This window comes from Pempheris klunzingeri, chromosome 20, assembly GCF_042242105.1.
Source record: "Pempheris klunzingeri isolate RE-2024b chromosome 20, fPemKlu1.hap1, whole genome shotgun sequence".
In the NCBI taxonomy this organism is placed as follows: domain Eukaryota; kingdom Metazoa; phylum Chordata; class Actinopteri; order Acropomatiformes; family Pempheridae; genus Pempheris; species Pempheris klunzingeri.
In genome coordinates this window covers 13756805-13780054 of record NC_092031.1, presented here as the reverse complement: position 1 = coordinate 13780054, position 23250 = coordinate 13756805, and the positions used below count along the sequence as shown (strand labels likewise).

At 42.8% G+C, this 23250-nt stretch overlaps 2 protein-coding genes across 2 annotated transcripts; both read right to left on the bottom strand.

The window, feature by feature from the left end:
* Window positions 1-8517: 8517 nt before the first annotated feature.
* Window positions 8518-11087, bottom strand: pyyb (peptide YYb). The gene is made up of 4 exons (XM_070851706.1): window positions 11031-11087; window positions 10611-10798; window positions 9308-9388; window positions 8518-8827 (listed from the first exon to the last, which is right to left on the bottom strand). Exons 2-4 carry the CDS (start codon window positions 10796-10798, stop codon window positions 8803-8805), a joined length of 294 nt encoding a protein of 97 aa, XP_070707807.1. The 5' UTR covers window positions 11031-11087; the 3' UTR covers window positions 8518-8802.
* Window positions 11088-16609: 5522 nt separating this feature from the next.
* Window positions 16610-22604, bottom strand: tut1 (terminal uridylyl transferase 1, U6 snRNA-specific). Its single transcript, XM_070851705.1, has 10 exons — window positions 22435-22604; window positions 21778-21968; window positions 21460-21666; window positions 20955-21069; window positions 20704-20831; window positions 20302-20528; window positions 20049-20158; window positions 18722-18844; window positions 18240-18332; window positions 16610-18065 (listed from the first exon to the last, which is right to left on the bottom strand). The coding sequence occupies exons 1-10, from the start codon at window positions 22508-22510 to the stop codon at window positions 16936-16938; spliced, it is 2400 nt and encodes a 799-aa protein (XP_070707806.1). The 5' UTR covers window positions 22511-22604; the 3' UTR covers window positions 16610-16935.
* Between the last annotated feature and the right edge of the window lie 646 nt (window positions 22605-23250).

Here is a 23250-nt window from a genome sequence, read left to right as displayed (position 1 = left end):
TCCTTAATACCGCATACCAGCCCGCCAGGCTTATCCGTGGCATCCCGTGTTTGCCCTGCAAAATGACAGAGCTTGTTAAAAGTATGCAGAGACCACACGGCCGCTAAGAAGTCAAAGCCGATTGCAGCAGAGCTTGGTCGTGCTAGAGCTGGGCTGACACACTGAGTGTGTGTGTGTGTGTGTAGGGAAGGCGTTAAAGAGGGGAGGGAGTGGTGGTAGGCAGGACTTTCTCTGCTCTCTCACTCTGCCACTCTCCCTTGTTCTTATTTTACATTGCTGATGGGGAATAATTGGCCAAGCTCTAATGATGGTGCAGTCATCACCAGTGGTGCAACTTTCTTGATAATTGGTGGCATTTTCTTGCAGAACAGCCTGGATGTCTACTGAGGGTTGCAATCAGTAATCAGTCCCTACAATCAAGGGTTACATACAGTAGATGTTCTTAATAATACCAGTGAGACTAATGTTTAAGTTGAGCGGTGTGTAAATAGGTGATCCTTCAAGGTCAAAATTGGTATTTTCACACGGATTGTCTTTTGGCTGCAAATGGAAAAAGTAAAAAAAAAAAAATTGTGCATCAGTCTGTCTCTACAGCACTATCCTGCGTCTGAGTCCACTCACACACACACACATACAGTAACACACACACTCACACAGATCCCCATCTTCCCCATTGTATTGCAGGAAGAGAGCAGCTCAATAGCACAGCTGCCATGACATCACATTTGCAGACCTGCTATCATCTCTACACTGCCAGTCCATTAAAACAAGAGGCCGGCTGCCTGTGTTTTGTGCGTGTGTTTTACGTGCAGATCTGTAGTTGTGTTTCTAGACAGTTTTGATGCTCCTTACTGAATACCCCTTTCCAACATAACATAGGACAAAGTATGAACTCCTGGATCACCCAAGTCTTACATACCCAGTAATGAGGGCAAAGGTCAAGGCTTTGGTGCCTTACATTATTTCTAAAGGTAATTCCAACACGCAGCTTTAAGTTACTTTTTTTCAAAATAAGATTGGATGGATACTATACTTTTGCTATTCACTGACCATGGCTTATTTGCTTCAAATTGCTTTTCCTTTGCTCTGCACATTTTGCCTACAAGGTCTGAAAGCCTACAGCCTCACATGAAGCCAGTGTACGGTTGTAAATTATTTTATCACACATATTTCTGTGTCAGCAAGGATCCCCTGTAGAGGTTGAGAGAAGCATCTGTTTCCTTCAAGGTGGTTCAAGGTACGCCTTTCAGACATATAAAACACATCTGCAAATAAACCGTGCATTTGAAAATGCCATTTTTTGAAATTGCATCCACCAGCACATCGTGGCCTGCAGCGATGACACGAGTGGTGGCCCAGGTGTTTGTATGCCAAGTGTAAAACGCCTTGAGCTGTTCTCACAGTGAGGCTGCATTAAAGCCTGTTAACATGTACACACACACACACACACACACGCACGCACACACACACACACATGCACTAGCGACCAAACAAGTCTTAATCCACACATGCAGGCTGGCGTCAGGCCTAAAAATAACCCTGTGCTCCCACAGGTTCAGCTCCTCTCATTACTTTACAAGGGAAAACTGTCGTATCCAAGACAACCATGAGCAGCTCTTCGCCTTTTCCCCCGGCGCTTTGCCATGGCAACAAGGGAAAATGCGTAAAATAATAATAAGTTGGAGCTAAAATTGGGCCTATTACAAGATTTGAGCTACACACCAATACAGAGTTGCTCTTCAGCTGAGAAAATGAAAAAGGGGGTCAGAAAAGTTCTTTTTCATCATTTTTTTTTTTCTGTTTCTTGTTTCAAAAATGATGCAAATGATTCTTAAACGTAAGTTAAATTGAAACTTAAGAGGTCAGTTCACCCAAACAACAAAAGACTATACTTCCTAACTTATCCCAAGTAGTATGTAATCCCACAGATAGTTTTGGTTTTACATGCTGAGATTTACAAATAATCTGCCTCTGATACAGTGGAGGTGATTAAAATATCATTTTGCTGCAAAAAAGCTGTAGTTTACTCAGAAAGAAGGACAATCCAGTCAGAATTATCCATAATATACAAGTGTGTTCATGCTTCTCTGTGGTCTCTTTCTCTCTTTCTCAACAGACATTAAACAATTAAACAATTCATCCAATCTTGCCTTCTTTGGGCTAATATCACCACCCACTCAATACAATTGCCAGTACAAATCAAAATAAAGTGTGGAGGTCTTTTGAAGGCGAGGATAAATTTGTGTGCTGCATGGTTGAATGCCTTCAAGAATAGATGTGTGTCATATTAATAGAAACAACATCCTACGATCTGGCAGCAAGAAAAGCACATGGAAAAGAACACTTCATGTTTTTTTCTGCTGGGCACAGATTAAGCTTATCGTTACAACAAAACTTTATCTTAACATGTCTTGAAAAATCTAATTGTGACTGATTAACAATCAGGTGGATGATGTGGGACTCATTAGCCACTTCAGCCACATGGGCGACTCAGAGAAGAAATCAATGTGACTGTTAGGATGCTGTGATGTATGATTGTTTTCTGTATTCAACATGAGTTAAGAGCAACCCGTTCTCTTTTTTATCTCTTTTATGAAAAGATCTGCCACAGATATCACCCGGTGCCCTGTTTGACTCACAGGAAGTTGGCTATGAGTTTACAGCCTGCCAATGGCCGACTATTTCAGTCAGATTTCTCCCTCCCTTCCTGTAATTGTGTCGCCATCTTACATCGTTGTGTGAAACAACACCGACTTTCACTGATACAAAAGACAAACATTAGTTGATAACATATTGATTACATACTGTGTAAAGTGGAATGAATTGCTACATTGTACAATGTCGGTGGCTGCCAGAGTTAAAAGCCAAATCAACTCCAACCAACAACGGCAATGTCAGAAAACAGATCGACATCAGACATGAGAGTCTTGTGAAATGGAATCAGGGCTTTTCTCAGGTGCATTTACAAGTTGTTGTCTGCGCTGTTCTGTGATATTGGTTCAATAGCGTTCTGCAAGAGCTACTTACAGTTATTATATCATCAGTGGTTTTAACGTGTCCACTGAGCTCCTCTAGGGGTTAAGTATAGGCAGGCTTCACCTCTTGGGCACCAATTATAAACTAATGTCTGTCTTTATCAGTAAAAGTAGTATTACAGAGGCGACATACTGTATGTCTTTTACTGTGTTTGACATTTTAATGCTAGGACTCGTCTCCCTACGTGCAAATGTTCCACTAAAACAAACCCCCCCCCCAATACTATTTTGCTTGGGCACCATCACTGCACTCTGGGCTTAGCACTGCCAAAGACAACATCATGAGTACTTGATCTATACAACCGGATCAGCTTAGTGCTGTGGGTCCTCCTTTTCCCTCAGCTGATACAGATGGTAATTGGTGTAATTAGGATGAAATGTCATGTACATACCACTGAGAGGTTAAGGGGCTCAGGCAAAGTGCTGAGAGACACCCAGAGGGAGTATTCTCAATCACCACCCTGCCAAGATTTCATTAAAGATCCCCCCACCTTTTGTCATCTTTTTCTGAAGACCTGAGCAGCCGTGAGAGCAGAATGAATGTCAGTGTTTTAAGGTCACTCAAATCTCTCTTGAGAGAAACTCTGGAGGTCAAAGCAGAGCAGAGTATGTATTGGCATCTATTAATGGACAATACCAAAATGACTGGGGTGGCGAGGGGGACTGAATCTTCATTCCAATTTCTAAAAAAGCAAAAAGCTTCTTCAGCCTCAATATATATTTTCACAGCATCCACACCTTGGACGGTGATCAATACAGAAGGGGTTGTAAAAGAAAAGCTTCTCTTGTAAAGCAGGAGGCTTCTAGGCTAATACGTAGGGTGATTCATCTTTCCTTTATCACACCCAAACATAGTTTGACATCAGTGAAGTTTTCAGTCAATCATCGCTTTGTAATCCACAAGCCTCTGGGCAGACACATGCATTGCTGATAGGCGGGCCTTTATCATTTTGAGAATCTCTATTACTACTAACATTTGAAAGCTTTTTTTTTTTCCATACCTGTATTTAATTTCAATGTGCCTTAAAAAGGTGGAATAGTTTTATACTGGCGTGGAGTGAAAGCGACAGGCATGAAGGTCTGAATGATGACGAGGCCAACAGGTTAAATTCCTGAACTATCAAAGTTATAGTCCAGTGTGCTCCCTGTGAGTGCTGTTTTTGATGGAGAAGGTGTTGGATTGATTAGACACAATATTTATTGGCTTAAAGTTCTTTTCTTTGATAAATTCAATTAAAAATGGATTTGTATTCCAGTACTGACGGGGAGCGCTTCATCCGCCAAATGTGAATCTAGGCAATCTGGGCAGTCTGCACACATGGGGCTTTCTTGTGCATTAATCTGCTCCCAGCTGCCCCCCCCCCGCCGCTCTGTGAGGCTCTGCTCAGGCACAGCGGTACTTTGAGCTAAATGCTAATGTTAGCAATAGCGTACTAACATGCTCACATCAGCGGTGATAGCATGCTATTACTATGCTCTGCATCTTAGTTTAGCATTTAAATGAGCTGGCATTTGCTAATCAGCGTTAAATACGGAGCACAGTGTGAGATGATCAAACTGAAATTCTGCCCTATTGGTGGCACTGTATGAAAAATCAGGTATAATAATCATATATACAATCACATCAATAATCATGTCAGGAACATCACTGTCTGCACTGACTCTTGTGCTAATTAATGCAGTAGATATTAAGAAACTTCACAGAATGCATGAAAGCTTGGCCTGCTGGTGGCGCTACATAAGAAGTCAGGGGGTCTTGGGTTGCTTCGTCCTATAATGAACATGAATGTCTGTACCATAGGTTATATATAAAGATGGATGACATGGCAACTCGACAAAGGTGAAACATCTTAACCACCCCAGGGTGGCTGGTAGCCCCCTCAGTGTTAACAGATGGGACATGGGCCAAAAAAGTACACACCAAATACATTTTTTCTAAAGATGGTCTGTCATTTTAGCTACTTCTTATATATACACATGCTCAAGAGAGCATTGCCAGATGGCAGCACTCGTATCTTCAATATTTATCCCAGGCTGATATTCAGTCGTGTCCATCTTTACCTACAGTCTCTGGTCTGTACCACTGCATGGCACTCCATCCAGTAGGCGTCGAGATGTTTTCAAAAGTGGTGGACTGACTGACTTTGCCATGGCTGAAGCCACGCTGACAGCATGGCTCAAATTATCACACTTGCCCATTAAAATGGGGATGCAGTTGTCACATTAATGCCACAGCCTCTATAACGGAGATCTGTGCTGAAGGGTATGAAGCGGCAGGTGTGACAATATGTGAGCAGATCATTTTTATGAATGACACCACGGAGGTTGGAAAAAAGATGCTGAGGCTATGTGAACTGCTGCAGATTAATCTCCCTGTGGAATCGAATGTGGATGGGTCCCACCTCTAAAGTGTCTCTCTCTCTCTCTCTCTCTCTCTCTGTCTGCCAGCTACAGTTTATTAGACTTCCTGTTTGATGCAGTAATTAATCATTCAGTCAGTCAAAGCAGTAAAACTGCAGAGTGCCATGCTCAGGTACCACTGACGGTGTTCTCATTAGGAGTATTCTGGATGTAACATCAAATAACCAGGATGCCCGGTGTCTTCTTTGATATATTAAGATCTGATTGAGGATAAGGGATCACATAGGAATAGCGCTTTGATTTTTTTTTCTGAGCGTGTGACCAATTTGAAAGGATTTGTGTTCATTCAATGTCGAGTACTCATAAGGCTCATGTGACCTTTCATGGTCACGTTGTCTCGACCACTACGGTGGTATTGTTGCTCTGATTTGATTCCAACTCTTCCTGACACATTTTCAAAGTTTGTCCCATTTCAAGCAGAATTCTTTGATTGTTAAAGAAGCGCTTAGACAATGTTTCTGTTGAAGTAGCACCAAACCTGCTCATCTTGAAGCCAATCCCCAAATCTGCCAATAGCAGGAAAATTTATGGTAAACCTTACACTTCTAAGACATAAACTGATCAGAAGGCTTAAATTTCTTTAATCCAAGTGAAAAGCTCTTTGGGATGAGACCTATCTGACTGACTGTTTGATATGAAAATCCAGCAGAGGGATTTTCACTTTGTTATAAGTGACTATAAATTATTGGAGGTTTTATAGGAAACTGTGCTAAATGCTTATCAAACTAACAGATTTGATTTCAAAAGGCTGCTCCGAAATAAAAACATCATTATGTAGAATATATTAGTACATTATCACCACCATGCTTTTGCTTGACAGATACAACATATAAACAGCCTTTGACAGTATTTGAGAAAATTAAACAAGTTTCTCCTTCCTACGTTTTCAGTATTATTCATGGCTGTGCTACTGTCTTACACACCATCCAGTATGACACTTTATTTTTACTGAACTGACAAAATAAATTTCCTCCCAATTGCACTCAGCTGGCCTCAGATTTTTAACCTTGAAGTAGCTTGTTGATGGGCTCTGATGCTTTAAGTTATTAAATAAATTTGCATGTAAACTGAAGTCATCTTACTATAATAGCAATCCAATCATCCCTTCAAGGATGCTGCACTGTGTGAACTTCACATTGCTCTGTAGTTATCTGCTGCCTGCGCAGTCACAAACGGGAAGCACATCTCAATTACCTCGGAAAAATACAATAACTTCTCTCTGCCAGCAAGATGCTCTTGAGCAAAATTGATAAGAACCAGTTGAACTTGGGCAAAACTGATGGAAATCCTGTTAGTTTGCATCGATATGAACACAAATCCAAAGGTCACTGCTGTCCCCTTCTTTTGGACGCAAATTAGCAGGAAATACTAATTGATTTTAGCTTTGATCTAACCAAAAAAAGTCACACTTTAAGGCAATTCTAAGGTGATAATGTCGACCTAACATTGGTTGTTAGATTAGAAATATTACACAAAGAAGAGAACGAAGGCAAACTGGGTGTATATGAGGAAATCTGGAAACCATTTTAACCATAATTTAAGATACTATGATGTGGGAACCTTCTCCTGAATATAGAACTGGGTCATGCTGCTTTTTTTAATTCATATATTTGGTTGGATTATATTTGCTTGCCATTTTTTGCTTGCAGTGTGAATATTTTTTTGTGTGCATTTTTTTGGTCTTGTCTTTCTATGGTCTCCTCTTGTGAGAATTGAGCTCTATGTTGTATAAGCCTTAGCAAAAAATAGGAATAGATGGGGGGAATAGATATACCACATTCTGCTGCTTATACAGAGTTCAAAGATATGTAATGGAGGATAGCATGCGTGTTTGTTGGGAGTATAAACATGTGAAGATTAGTCCAAAAAGGTCATACAAATACAGAAATATGCAAGTATTAAAATAATTTCGTTTAATTTCTAGAGGGGAATGAGTTTTTGTTCTTTGATCTGATGGAATAGTGCAGATCTCTCTCTCACTAATAACATCATCAGCACCATCTCTACCTGTCTACACGTGTGCTGCTCCACACGCGCTCAAACATTTCTGCACGTCCCCGGGGGTGTGCGCATGCGCAATGGAAATGAGCAGGTGCATGACGTCCATCCAACAACAATATAACCAACACTATTGTTGGAATTTATTTCCAACATGCAGCAGAAGTAGGCTGTGAATTATGTCTGAGTCAAATGAAGTTGTTTTTTATCTGTACAGGTAAAAAAGCCTGAGTTTAATTAGGCAGCTTCATAAAACTGGAACGGTTAAACTGATGGAGGTGGTGCGTAGTTTTCTCGTGCTAAATGCGCCTTTCGTCATTGTCAGAGGAAGAAAACGCTCCCCGTGGTTACACAACGAGTGTTTTTTTTAGCGCCACTGATGAGGACAATAAGACTGACTTCCACAGGAGACATTAATAGTGCCCCACTGTGTGCGCCAGCATCCACCTGGAGAGCGGCGAAGGCGGACCGCACGCTTTGCGTAAAAACGGCATTAAAGCTCCTCACCGACCCGCTAAAGCCAACAGCTACAGGAAGAAGCGCTCACCTGCCAGCTCACCTTTGTCTTCTTCGGCGTGAGATGCAGCGAGAGGTTTGAGATGTGTCCTCCGGTGGCGAAGCAGGCAGGTCTCCTTTAATCTGTGCAGCCACTTAAACAGCAGCCAAGCCAACCCACACAAGCTGCTATCTTTACCCAGACCTCACCTACAGCGGCTGGCGAGCTCCAGCAGAAAGCCCCATTGATTAAAGCCCAGCCGGCCGCTCTGATCGCGCTGCTCCTGTTTCCCTAACGAGGCTTTTATGGTGGGAGATGACGGGAAATGCGTCTTTCGGCGGGGGGGCTCCGGTGTGAAGTTGAAGCGTGGCCGCTGCCGTCGTTATAAACCCGAGCAAGAGCAGCAGTAACACAGAGCAACTTACTAATGTACCTTTCCTGGTAATATAGCGACACCTAGTGGCAACAAGAGCAGGTACAGCTGACTTCTTTTTTCTTTTCTTTTTTTAAATATAATTTATAAAATATGAAAAAAATAAAAAATGAATGAATGAATGAATCTAAGGCAGCTTTGTGTGTTTATTTGATATTTTTATTCCATTCAATTCTTTATTGTAAAGTGATTGATTTTGATACAAATTATTTACATTTTTGGCCAAAGAACAAATAGATATACTGAGAGAGGAAGACAAACAGAGAAAGAGAGAAAGATTTGCATGCCCATTGAATAATTAAATACAGAGAGTTACATAGTCCAGTGCAGGTTGTCTCTTGAGAATCTCAGTGTTTTTTGATTGTTGGTGAATCGAAGGATTGAAGGGGAATGTGAGGACGGGTTAACAGACGGCTCATTTACCACTGGTCGCCGTAATCTGAGCTGTAAGAATGGAGAAAAGGCAGGTTAATTCACTGAAATGTACCCTTGCAGCATCCTAACATGTGATGGGTACCAGCTGTGATTACCAACTCGACTGTCAAAGCCTGCGATTGATGATCAATAAACTGTGTAAACACAGTGGGATAATATAGGAATCAATATTCACTTTAAGAGTAAAACTCTATTAACAAAGAGCCCAAGAACAGTAACATGAACAGCAGTGTGACCATTCTACAGTAATACAGCTATAAAACAATTAGACAATATAGATGTCATAATCAATGCACTGTTTACACTCCAAACAACTGGAGTAGACAGAAGGGCCCCCAGCACTAAATGCTGGACATATTGGACAGTCATAAGGTTATAGATATGATATTCTTTACTGATTTACAGACATATAAACCCGTTTTCAGCACAGTTTATGTTTCCCCAAACTGTCAACAGTGATCAAACCACACTCTCTTCTGCGTCTCTCACCGTGGTTCATTGTCTTGGTTTGAATCAGCCCCAAACAGCAGCCACGCCATCGTCTGCTCGGGGGTTGACCTCTTCCCATACCTGGAGAAAATCAAATAGCAGCATGTAACCACGGCGACTACATATCGGCTAGAGCTTCTCATTCTCCCCTTTCTGCTTTCTACCAGCAGTCACTCGGTCGGCCTTTCAGCGGGCGCTCGGGTGGTGTGACCTCCATCAGCCTGGCTGTGAATTTCAACTATGGGACATGTTCCCCCCCCCCCCAGTTCTTATCAGCTCTGCCTCTCTGTTCGGTCACTGCAGTCACACTGCAAACCAGCTGAGCAATTATTTGAAAGAAAAGTAGTCTTTTGAGGTTCACACCCCAGCGTCCAGCAAGGCCAACGCAACCAGCCCCTCCAGCTTTGTCTTTTGTCATCAACACCTGGCCACTGAGGGGTAAACCTGCCTTTGTTTGAGGCACCCGGGGGCCACAGCATGAGTCCTCTGGGTGCAGCTGCATGCAGCCTCTTTAATTACAGACCAAGAGGGTCATTAATGAGACCGCACCACCTCCATCACAGGAAACGTCTACACCTGCTATTTTCTCCAACTGGAACAACTGAATTCTTATACAGAGACGTGTCCCACGCAGCAGGGGGAGCGGATCTGACGACAGTTAGTGAGGGTCTGCTCAAAACTGTAATGACTGTAATGAAATATAATGTTTGCCTTGTTTTTGGAGTGACAGATAAGAATACAGTGAAAATCATCACAATTATTTCCATCAAGTAAGAAACAAAAGGGGATGATTTGGATGCAACAGTCTTCACACACTCATCTGAGGAAGATCCTCAGCCCCGAGTCTTATAACAAGCACAGTAATGTATTGTAATGATGGTCCCAGAGTCCTGAGGGCTGAAGTCTTCACCAGCATGTGAAAAGTGTTGAATTAAGGTGGAAAACAGGCCTCATATGAGTGAAGTCACCCAACAACTGTGAGGGCTAGACCCCCCCATGCGGCTCTCCTTGCTGACTTGTCCTTGAGCCTGAGACTTAATCCCTCTCAGCGAGGGCGGTGGACTAGCTGTCTGACCCGACCAGAGGATGAAAAGACACCAAACTAGTCCTGCCCTTGAGGTTTCTGCTCCAAACTTCACTAACAGTGTTAAATAAAGTGTGAGGGATGTGCACTTTAGGACTCTGTTGGTTTCTAATATTGGAGAAATTCCTACACAGTCTGGTGAGAAAATGTATACAAGGACAAGGAGGTATTTAAAAATAAACTACCCCAGTAGAGTTTGGTTTGGTAAAGTGGACCCACCTCTGTCTGGTGATCAGGTTGACATAGTGCCTGACAGCAGCGTGGTATTTGTCCCAGTCCTCCGGTGAGGCGTTGCTCCCCGGGCTCTCCGGTTTGGGAGGGTAGGCGTCCGCAAAGCTGCTCAAACACACCAGCAGGCCGACGACGAGCGCTGCAAACATCAGCCAGGACCTCAGCATGTTGGCCATCTGAGGAGGAGAATGGTTGGATCTCACTTTTGCAAATTTATTTTGCTCTCAAAAAAAAAAAAAAATTGAAAGAACTTTTGTTGTGCTGTGATGTTTCAGGTTCTGCTTAACGAACAAAAGTTATTTCACTGTTATATGAAAATACATCAATTTACATGACTTTGAGCAGAAATGACAAAAAAAAAAAAAATCTCTAGCTGCATCAAAGTAGGAAGAAAGTAAGACAACTTACTTTTTGACAGCAGATTCCTGATGTGGTCACCCTGTGGCGGAGTGCGCGTGTCTTGCTGCTCTCCTCTGTTCCCACGGTTATATAGAGTGGGACGGATACCTGATGAGCACCAAGGAGCACTTAACCACACCCCCGCTTCAGCAGCACCGTGGAAAAAAAGGGGGGGGACTCACCTCTGCAAAATACTCCCTCCAGTTTGGTTCCAGTGTTTGAGTTTTGGCTGAAAACTCAAGTTTATTTTGGCGCAAATACGCACTGAAAAGACGCAGATTTCACTCAGTTTTCCGATACCGAGCTTGAAATTTGCAGTTAAAGGGCTCTTGTTATTAAGTACGTTGCTTTGACACAGAAATGATCGATTTCACCCAGTTAGAGAGGTCGAAATTTGCAACACATCACGCATACATGATCACAAAATGAACGAACAAATGGAAACCTGATGGATTTTCAGTGCATGCGTTCAGCACCAAGAACGTGAAATCACGATCCGTGGTAATTAAGGTGAAATTCTACCAAACTGTTGTAATCAGTTTCAACCAATTGTTTTATTGACTCTGATCCACTCTGTGCAGGAGCTAATGAACAAACACATTTGTCTCCTGGCAGATACAGAGAATATAGGATGGGGAATTAATGTTTGTGCTGTCACCAAAATTATACTCCAAACACATAAACTCATTTATAAGTTATGCAACTTTGTGGGGCTCTGGCACAAATTATGAGTGTTAATTCATTAACATGAAATGTATCTTATCCAGGACTGATGTAGCCTAACTTTTGTAATCATTAGCCCCTTCACCTTTGGCCTTCTATGCACTCATTACTCCCGCATGCATTATTCAGATGGTGATAAAGCCATTAATATGGTCTGGATGTAGAGGTCACAGGCTACAGCATCCACAGATCAATACTGCATTGTTTCACACACTCACACACTCGCTGCACTAATTCTCTTACGACTGGATTAAGTGACTCATCCAAGTGCTGCTGGATAATGTATCACCTTTATTGTGGTCCCTTTTCGGCTCCGTGTCACCACAGAGACTTTGAGGGTGGGTGTGGGCCGATGTCTCTGATATGACATGAGCACACACTCACACAAATACCTTTCAGGTCTCAGGAGCCTAATGCAATCGGTCACATTTATGACCATTACAGCAGCTCCTGTTTATCTCGGATCTTCACGGTCTGCTGTTCAGCTCATGACGCCTCAAGTCCAACTGTGCAGGTGCAGGGATCTCTATTTTGCGTGTGTGTGTGCACATGTTGAGGGGTATGTTTGCACACAGCATAGAGATGTGCAGCTGATATTATGCCAAATGTGGAATTGAAATAAATGTTTCATTTTTTTTTTCTTCATCATTTAGTGAAGCTGGCCTTGTGTGGTCGAGGTGTTGGTTCTGCAGCTTCTCTGTCCTTCTATAAAGGACATTTTGGGAGGTTAATCACAACTTCTTCTCAGGAATAGCTTGACATTCTTTAAAAATATATTCACTTTATAGTGAAGAGTCAGATGAGAAGATCAGTACCATTTTTCAGACATAAGAGTGGAGTCAATCTTTTCATTTGAGTCTCCGCCATAAAAGCGTATGTGTATTTCCTAGAATGTCGAACTCTTCCTTTAAACTGCTCACATGTAACAACAGCAAAAACAACGTTGTTTGCAAAACATGCCATGAAAAATTGTCTTTCCCCTTACTCCTTTCAGCGAACTACTATCCTTGACGGTGTTCATCCATTATTAGCAATATGCTTTACAGATGTAGCAGGAGAGTAATAACACAGCAAGCTCCCACAATAATCTTTTACAGCCCTGCTCTTTAAGATTAATTTTAGATCAATTCAAAGAAACTGTGATGGTGCCTTATAACATATCAGCACACTCCATGCTGTACCACTGGAGTCCCTGGGGAAGTCATGACTCATCTCATGGGCTGTTTATAGAGTAGTAAAAAACAATGGTTTTCCCGTTTGTCTGCCCCTAAGCCCTTGTCAAAAACACATCTTGATTTGGACATAAATCCCCGCTGACAGCCTCCATAGAGCTGCCGCCGCAGTGGACAATAAACAAGCAGTTAAAGTGTATATGACCATGCCATAAAGGCTGTGAGTGGATTGTGGTATTACACATTGACTGCAATGACCATTTCTGAGTAATTATTGTGCCATAATTCAAAGTAGTATTGAGGGACAATTAGAGTGCTGCATTATGTACAATGCAAAACAGCAAAATGGAACCTAAATTGGAAAAACATGGCTTTTTAACAAACTGGAAAGCGGGGTGGGGGTGGGGGGGATAGCTATAAGTGATTGAATAAGGAACAAATCATGTGACCTCACTGTTGTAATCATCCATTCTCCCACAGCAAACAGTGGCTGTCCTGGACATTTCGTTAATTCTGCTCCAGTAATCAACCTCTCTGCGTTCCCTCTGCAGCCCATAAAAGTCAATGGCAAGAAACAACAATATGTGCAAGAAAAACTCATTAGCTTGCTCCTGTGTTTGTAGGTAAACACTGAGAAAGTAACAGCCGGCAGATAAGGGAAAGGGCAGACACTTTAAGTTTTCACAGTCCAATAAACCCCAGCTAATGCACTCCTGGAGAACCGTTTGGGCTCCTGCAGAGGGCAGATGTGTTTGAGTTGCCATCAAGGCCAAGATAATGGGACCAGTAGGAGGCTACTGATTTCCTCTCTCATCTTGTTCATTTTTGCCAACTTTTCCTACTGAGGATGTCTGTGACTTTGTTAGACAGTAACTCAAGAAAGACACAGAAGATGTGCATAACTTTCTTAGCTGGGAGCGATAACTTAAACAAATCACGACATTGGAAATCTACTTACTGTAGGCATCTACCCCTACTCCTCAAATAGGGCTCTAAAAGCTTTTCTCTCTAACCTCTCTTCACTTTACATAGTAAAACCAAACCCATTTCCATTTGCATGACACACGCTGCCTAGTTCAAATACAAAAGGAAGATTACACACACACACACACACATACAAAAGTCCACTCTGGTGTAAGAGCAATCTCCCAGGAGAATGTCTGACTCCTTCCTGTCGTCGCAGACAGAAAGGGGGAAATGATTATGCGTTTTTATTTAGCCTTATCTCCGGAGTGGGGGAGCCACTAATATGAACTGAGTGCTTTTCAGGCAGCCAGGTCTGTTTGCGCAGCTCAGGAGACAAAATGAGGGGTTGATGGCTGCCCTCTAACACAGCGTGATAATTCATGGACATATGGCTCCAACAGGGGCCACCAAGTGTCAGTCAGAAGCACTGCAGATGAGCGAACAATAACATATTTCTCTTCCTCTGAGGTTCTGGGGGGTATAAACACACACACACACACACACACACACACACAAAATCAGCTTCTACACAATAGCACAGTCAAGTCAGTCTTGAACAATGGCTGAGCAAGTCAGGGCTTCTCATTTGCTCATTTGGTTTTCCACAACAGCGATGCCTCATGCGATTCTCTTTCCCCCCAGAGGGCCGAAGCTGCTCCGCCAACAGAAGCGTCACTTTGTCTTTTCTGGAAAGCAGAGCTGACCAATTACAGCAATATCTCACCAACTGATGTGTTTATGAGCAAGCTGGCTAAGGCGGCTTCGGGAAACTCTAATGGATGGTGAGGCTGGCGTTGGAGGGCTCGGGGAATGGTCTACGGTTTGATTCAGGGCATCTTCTCAAAGTCACTACAAATCTGGGAAGTCAGTGTGTTAATTATGTATAAAGATGATCCCTTTCAAAACTGTAATGGCGAGATGACGTCAGTGTCTTACTCGCTGGCCCTCCATATTCCATAGGGGTTGATGACTAGATATGCCGCAAACTTACAGCATCACACTACAAAATAAGATGACGTCAAACTAGATGCTATCCTTGACAGAAGCAGTAAACAGCTGATGTCTGCAATCTGTGGAGATTCCAGGTCTCAGGGGGGCTGGCTCAGGATCTCTTCCCAATGGACACCAATTACGCACAACATGCTTTCTCTCATTTCTGGGGGATATATAAATGAAGAACATGCTCCACGGGCCGGCAAACACAGTGCAAAGACAAATGCCCACCAGAATCAATTCTTTTAGTAATTACAGCAAATGAGCTACATGGAACTGAACTGGTTGGTCATCGATACCTGATGAAACCATTTCTCATTGTTTTCCAGGTCGGCATATGTGTTTCTGGACATCATAGATTGCTTTTCTTGATGAGGAGAAACCTGAAGAAAATAGCTTGGATGGGTTTTTACCAGAATAACTGGTATTGGTTTGTTTTCTTGTTTTAGGCCAGCAGCGAACACCCCCAGGTTGTGATATCAATCACTTTGATCTCTGGCTTAGAGGTGTGTGCGAGAGCCCATATCAGGAGCACCTTTTGAAAAGCCACGGATGGTGATATTGAAGTAGGCTGAAATGCCAGTGAAAGTAAACGTTGATGTTCAAAGACACAAAAGAGAACTTTCAGTGTTTTAGCCAAGAACAAATGAAACAAATGACAATAAAGAAAACAAGATATAGAGTCTACAGCCATGCCAGCAGCTGCGTTTACAATGTCAATACTATTAAGCTTAATTTAGCTTAGTTCACCAGCTGTTCCAACTCATCCTGTTCAGTCATAAGTATGCGCTCCAGATTTCTGATAGTTGTTGAAACGTTTCACAAATCACAAACCTAAAGCTCAAGGAGCCGTCAGGGGAATCACTTAAGTCATCGGAATTCATCCTCTGGGAACTACGACCTGTGCATTTCACATAGATGTGAAAATATTTCACAGGGTAAGCAGGAAACTTTGACCTTCTGGTGGCGATAAAGGGGAAGTCATTAGGATCCATCCTGTGAGGAGCATGAATGGCTGTATCAAAACTCCATGCCCAGAGCTGTGCTGCTAGTATGACTAAATATTTTTTGATGAGATTCGAGTTATAATGCAATATTATCCTTAATTTATTGTCTTTTTCTGATGACCACCAACGAATACATTGTGATTTCTATTGGACCACAAATTTATCGAGTCATATGGCCACAGTTTCATCTTTAAATTCATGGCCACAACAATCCCGCCATTAATAACGCAAAGCAGCATCTGATTACCATGTAGTAATCTCCATCCTCCATAGCCCCATCTAACCTGCTGGCCATCTCTATTTCCCCTTTAAAAGTGAGACGAATGATGTTAATCAGCACATGGGGAGCTCTGTGCATCATTCAGCTCCTGCTTGTCCTGCTATAATAAAGCAGTCTGCCTGCCTGAGTAATTGCTCTCATCTGTCTCAGTCGTATGAGCGAAGTCCCGCCTGGGTAACAGCTCCACTCGACGGCACCTTTCCGGCAGCCACTGACAAGTTAAACCAGAGCACCCACCTCATTCCTGCAATTATGTTAAACTACAATTACTGATTCTACCTGAAAAAGTGATTTAAATATTATGGTTGATATCAAAATGAATGTCTATATGGTCTTGATCATCACAACTACTGTACATAGAATAAGACTGTGTTTTTCTTCACAAGACTTTTTTATTCATTTGAAGACAGCATCAGATGCTGCGTACACCAAATATCTGCCACTGAAATTTCCCTTTGAAAGCTTCATCATTTAAGAGCATCACTTTAGACAGAAATGTACTAAAACAAAGCCACGTCTCAAACATATAGGTAGGCTCAATCAGGGAGGCTTATGAAACAGCTCCTTATGAAACTTAAAAACTTGACAAACTTGATGCTCTGACAAAGCCCTTCTTTACAAACAAAACAACCAATGCAAAGCCACAGTGAAGCTCTTCAATGCTGCGATCTGAAGGGCTAATACATGTAGCAGTAATGGCATCTCTGATTCAAAGCAAAGAAAATGAAAAAAATCTTAGATGTAACAGAGACACATCTGTAATAGATCCCATTTTAATTACAACCAATTTCTTTCTCTAGCAACGTCTCTACCATCTTAGGTAGGAAGGCTTCCAGGAAATGGAAGAAGTCATGAAAAACTCCTGTCGTGTCACAGGTTGGCTCTAGCTTGAGCACTGTCCTTGTGCTTTCTGTCCCACCCATCATCTGGGGCTGAACCTTAAACTCCAGGGGCTCCTTGAGCTCTGGCTCTTTTTCAACGATGCGAGCTGTGACCTGGGCCTCCAGCTCCATACAGCTGCCCTCTGGCCTCGAGTCGGTATCTTTGATCAGCTCCCTTCTCACTTTCCTTCTGCCAGCCCACACCATGTGCTTTAGCACACAGATCCAGGGGGGGACTTCAGGCCTGCCCCCTTTTGCCAGTCTTGGCTTTTTGCCCTGAGGCGACACAGAAGCATCGCTGCCAGAAGACAGCGGCCTCTTGGCACCAACCACAGCTGTACCCGGAGGGCTGGCTTCGTTTTGGGATTCAACACTGCCACAGCTGTCATTTGTTGATGTGTTGAGAGAGGTTGAAGGACTTTCCATTTCCTCAGCAGCATTGACAGCTGAATCCTTGCCAAACACGGCATCTGTGAAGGGAACAAGCGGACACCTGAGAACACTTTGGAAGACTACTTCCACGGCAGAGCAAACCCTCTGAAACCACAGCAGCCGGAAGCTGTCTCCCGCCATGTGCAGCTCGCTACGCAGCCCCTCAGGGAGCGATGCCGATTTGAAGGGGATGCTGACGGTCAGCCGCTCTGGTTTGGTATGTGGGACCTCCCCGTGGGGGGTGAACATTCGCACCAGCCCCCACGACTTCCCTTTAGTGGACTTGCGCTGGTACTGCAGGCTGCGGCAGTACTTGTCAAGCTCCTGGCACTCCCTCTGGAAGCTGCGCTGGGAGCGCTCGTTCAGGTTTCCAGCTACGTTGTGGGAGAGCTCAAATGGATCCAAGAGATTTAGGGGGCCCAGTTTGGGACTGGGGGTCTTGGTGGGTTGTTCCTCCTGCATGGCCTCCTCCTCTTTATTCTGGCTGAGGAAATCAGTGATTGGGAGTGCGTGACCCTCCCTGACAGATATGACACTACCGGCAAAGTCAAACTTGGCATAGAAAGTGAAGAAACCAGCGAGCAGGGTGCCTAGAAAGGCAAAAACAATAATTCAAGACTTACATTTAGGGTAATTTATGTTGTATGTAAGAGATCACATTAAGTCGTACTTTGCAAAGAAGCTAAGTTATATAAATCATGTCACAGGAAATCTCTGACAAACCATCTGTTTTTCTTAAAAAAAGAAAAATCACTCTCACTTACTAAGGGACTGTGTGTTCTTGCTGGGGGGCACAGCAATAGGCTGAGAAGGGAAGGTGCAGTTCCAGCCCTCAATCACACACTCTTCCTCCTCACCTGCAAAGACATTAACACATACAGATTATGACTTTATAAGGTTGACAAATGGTAGATAATTGAAGTACCAGCAAAAACAGTCAAATTAATTCACTATTTTCACTGTATGGGGCCATCTGAATTACTGACAAAATGAAAGTAAGTCGAGCCTGTTAAAATATGTGAAATATTCCAAAACATCCCAACATGTAATGTGCGAGCAGTTTAAAAGGTTTTGCTTGCACATGTTTTCATGATTACACATAAACTGGAAAACATATTTTGGCTGTTTCTCTGTTTTTGTTCAAAAAGACTAAAATGGTTTTTGGAAAGTAACGTAAGGGGGGCAGGGATCAGGACACATGGAAGTGCTCTGGCATGAGTGAGTGTAGAAGCAATGCAGCGCTTACAGGCCATGTCTTTCAGCTGGTCCACTGTGGGGAGGACAGGAGGGTCACAGTTTTGCAGGAAGAAGATGATCAGTAGTGTCAGAGCGTAGTTGTTGAGCAGGGGACCGGCACCGCTGGGATTACCTAATGTTACAACGCAGATGAAGGGATAAAAATTAAAAAAATCTTATTTTTGTCTGGGTTGGATTTTGTGGCAAGGATTTGGCTCTCTTGTTTCCTAAAGGGCAACGTCAATAAAAAAAGAAAACAAAAGAAAGAGGAAAAAAAACCCACCAGGTGCATTAGACTGACGTGAAAGAGCATCTATGCTAGTGTAAAGCCTGGAGCACAACCATTTCTGTATTGGTACAACAACGTAGCCCTTTGGATGATGCACACTCACTAATACAAGCCCCAAAAAGTACAATAATTGGCCTTTGTGTTTGTTTTCAATTGACACTAATGTGCTACAGCTCTCGTCTGCTATCAGAACTGTTAATCATCACGTTGATAATGTCAATTATGTAATCCAGCAAACTGACCCTGAATCAACTGCAAATGATCCAATCACACCTCTCATGACATCTCATGGAACTGTAGCCACTTACAACCTCTTATAAACCACTTAGAAACTCCTGCATTTCATAGTTTTTGTTTAGTAAGTGTCAAACTTATCACAACCTTGAGTTTATGGTACAAAGACGGTTTACTAGTAACTTGTCTGCTTACACATTAGGGTGGATAGTGTGCCCTGTAGCCTGAATAATGGAACACAGCCAAGGAGCTGAAAGTCATTGCAGCCAAGTTATAGCTATATAATAAATACGATCATTTTCTTTTCTTTAATGATTATTTGGTTTTGTGTAACCTGGTAATACTCAAGTTTGGATTACAACTGCAGTCTCGTATGTAAATGGTCCCATCCAGCTCTGCTACTCACTCGGCACAAGTGCGTTGTTGAAAGCTGCACTGGCAGCAGGAGGCTACTGTTCAAAAGGGAATAAAGGAGATATGCCCCAGGAGTGAAGGGTAATTAGTGAGCTCTTCAGTGAAGAGCACGCTTGTTAAGATTTGAATCTATATCTGGAGACACAGCCTGTACTATTACAACACCAAAGGAGCTTTTTTAACCACATCTTCCACAACAAGGCACGACAAATCAGTGTGTCCAGGCGGATCACAAGGTGCAAGTTCTGCTGACATCTGTTGACCAAAAAATGAAATAACTAACTAAACGCACAGATAACCACAACACACTAATCTTGAGTGATTCTTTTTTTTTTTTAAAAATCCAAAATAGAATTGGTGCTATACACTAAAATTTAATGTGCAAGTAATTTCATCTTACCAGCCAGCTGCTTCTGCTTGGCCCAGTAGCGGATGGTGTAGACCAGAGGCCTCAGCCTGTCATCTATTCCTGAACACAGCTGGAGGAAGCGGGTGTTCCTTACTGCTAGTCTAGTGAGGGATCCAGGACAGGAGAAAAGATAACACACTGTAATTCTGCTCACTGTGCAAGATTAAAAACAGTATTTCACAACACTTGTGAAGACTTCAGGTGCAACAGGGTATCAAGGAAATCCTAAGAATCATCGACTGACCTGTTGTTGATGGTGATGTCCCCCTGCAGGTTGAGCTCGCGGTGGTGGAACTTGACCACAGGAAGACGAGCGCTGTTGACCACGTGGACTTTGTGCACACTGGGGACACAGCGTCTAAGGATCGCCGCCACAAGGTCCAGGACCTCGGCTGGAGAGGCGGTGGACAGGTCAATATCGGAGAGGATGGAGTCCTCGGAGTGGCCATCGTCTGACATGCCCTCCACTGCCTGAAGACAGAGGGAGGACACAAAGAAAGAGGCATGATTCAATGCACGGCAGCCTCCCTAAAAAGTTCCATTAATTGATACTTTGGGCATAAATTGTGTATCTCCAAAACCTTATATTTAGTGACAACAAAGAGAAAAAATGCACTTATAGGCACCGACTGTGAAAATGTCAGACCTGTTCTGCAGTGGATTTGGCACGGGCCTGAAACACCTTGGTGTTTTCCAGGTCCAGGAACAGGTCTATATCACAGGAGTGGATGCCGAAAGTGTTCACAGATGAACCGAATGGCAGAATCTGGCTGTCTGCAACATACATCCAAACACAGTATTAAATGTAGGACAGAACGTCTAAAATATTTTGCCAAATTACCACTGTGTAACACAAGATCTCAGAGACTCTCTATATGTGCGTTTGTAAAGGGTCACCTGGGAAAAACTCCACGAAAACCTCTTGAAGAAGCTGAACCAGCAAGCCTCTGGCCTTCTTTTCGTTTTCTCCCAGCTGACATCGCTCTACAACATAGTGTATCTGTGCATCAACCTGGAGGAGACAGAAGGAGAACACTGTAGTCCCTTTGTTAACAAGACACCTTCGCAGCACACAAGACTAAAGCAAAGTCCAAATAAATACTAATCGAACAGTGTTGGTTTATTTTTGTCTGTGCAAATACATCATTTCTTGTCAGTGTAAATGACAAAAGTATATCAGATATTTGTGCTATTGACACTAGTGTGTAATGAATATGTTATGGCTACTATGGTATAAAGAGATATATCTAGAAGACATACTGTTGTATGGAATTAAATTGAGACTCAAGAATCTAAAGGCTCCACTAGCAGCTCCTAGATGCTGTAACACACGTTACAAATAACTGCATTTGTCCCTCTTACAGACCCACACATGATAATCCAGACTTTACAGGATTCTTACAGACAGCAAGTGACACAGCTGAGGTTTGAGATGGTCGAAAACTTGCTGAAGGTTCTGGGGGTCATTCTTCTTCTTGGGAATCAACTTGAATTCCTTCTTTTCCCGGGCTTTGACACGCAGCTTCAAGCCTTTCATCTGATGCTCAACACAGGACAGGGCTGCCTGAATGCTGTCCGTCTCACTGAACTGGACGATGGCGTACACACCCTGTGAGCGCAGAGGGACAACTCTCAGTCAGAATGGGCTCCATAAGTCGCTGTCGGTGCTCTTGATATGAACACAAACTGTGAAAACCAGCACCAGAAACAGCTGACTGACCTTATCTTTATCCATGATAACATCTGCGATTGGCCCAAAGCGCTGGAAGTACTCAGTCACGTCGGTCTGAGAGATGTCGGGCTTGATGCCACTGACAAACACACTGCGCTCCTCCTGGGTCTTCCTGGTGGCCCGCACGGTGCTCAGCGTCTGGTGTTTCCGCCCTTTGACATGCTGATCCAAGCTTGGCACTGCAGGAAATTAAAATATAAGCCACATTGCAGCAGAAAATAACTGAGAAATAACATAGTTTTAAAGAATGCACAGTACTCCAACTACATGCGATGTAAGGTTAACAAACTACAAGTACCGGCACACCACACAGATTAAAACAAACAGGTCATGTGAGGATTTGCGGATAACATTTAGCAAAAGACAGATTTAAAAAAAAAACCCGCTACCACAACAGCACATCGCATAAAAGGTGAAAGGAAACAAAGGTGGTATTAATTAGTATTTGTATACAATAACCTTTAGCTAACTGCTCTAGTTAAGTATTGTATTGTTATATTCCCCCTCCTTCATTATCGGACGAAAACCTGGAGGTAATTTTAAACAGTAAGTCACCTGCCACCAAAAAGTTACGGGCAGAGTCGAAGAAGAGTCGAACAACAACTGGAAGTTTCACTGAGTCGCATGTGGCTAAAGTCAGCTTACCGTTGGGAAGGTTGACACGACACAGGCAGCAGTGAAACCCTTTCGGGGTCGTTTTTATGTCACTGTTTGCCTCCATGATGGCAAAACGCAAAATGTAACGATAACAGAAGAAATAAATGAACAGATAAAGTCGTCAGTCTGCAGGCCGACTCCTCTCCGTACTCCTCAAATCTCCCTCCAGTGTCGAATCTGCGTTTGTTTCGGGTCCGTCTCAAAAATGTGTCCGAGTGCTGCAGTTTTAACACAAAGGTTCCGTTGGATGTCATTTTGTCCATTAGTGCTGCAAAGTAGGAAATGTGAGTACAATTATGTCAATCTTTTCCACACATCTATCCCAGTCATCCCACCTATGCTGAGTTTTAACCAAGTAGAACACTGTTTAAGACTATTTAAAAACCAATTTGTCACAATTAAATTGTCTTGTCTTAACAATGACAAGTCTTTTGAGAAATAGTATCTACTGAACTCTGACACTGTAATGCTGGTTGATAGGAAACCCAAACTAAAGATAAAGGTTTAACTTAAAAGCTCAGTCGAGTTCACCTTCAAATCCATTTACCAATTTATACATAGGTGCCTCACTCTTCGCTCACCCCTCCTAGAAAGTAAGAGCTTTATGTGCTGTAAATAAACCCTCTTTATTACCTCTGCTTATAAAAAAAAAATGCCAATGCCATTTCCCTTCGCTCATCCTTTTGCACTTCATGTAACTAACAAAATCATGAAAATAATGGAGCAGTCACCAGAACAGTACCTGTACCTTTACTAGACTACATATGAGCTTTTCAAGTCTTTCAGTGATCATTTTAACCTTAC

What these genes read in the sequence shown, in the direction of transcription:
- tut1 (XM_070851705.1), bottom strand. Translation starts at nt 22,510, where the DNA reads ATGGAGGCAAACAGTGACATAAAAACGACCCCGAAAGGGTTTCACTGC. An exon ending in TCGTGTCAACCTTCCCAACG is followed by an intron (nt 21,969 to 22,434) that starts GTAAGCTGACTT and finishes AATTTCCTGCAG; the next exon opens with TGCCAAGCTTGGATCAGCAT. An exon ending in CAAGAACACACAGTCCCTTA is followed by an intron (nt 18,066 to 18,239) that starts GTAAGTGAGAGT and finishes TTGCCTTTCTAG; the next exon opens with GCACCCTGCTCGCTGGTTTC.
- pyyb (XM_070851706.1), bottom strand. Translation starts at nt 10,798, where the DNA reads ATGGCCAACATGCTGAGGTCCTGGCTGATGTTTGCAGCGCTCGTCGTC. An exon ending in AACCTGATCACCAGACAGAG is followed by an intron (nt 9,389 to 10,610) that starts GTGGGTCCACTT and finishes GATTTTCTCCAG; the next exon opens with GTATGGGAAGAGGTCAACCC. An exon ending in AACCAAGACAATGAACCACG is followed by an intron (nt 8,828 to 9,307) that starts GTGAGAGACGCA and finishes CCATTCTTACAG; the next exon opens with CTCAGATTACGGCGACCAGT.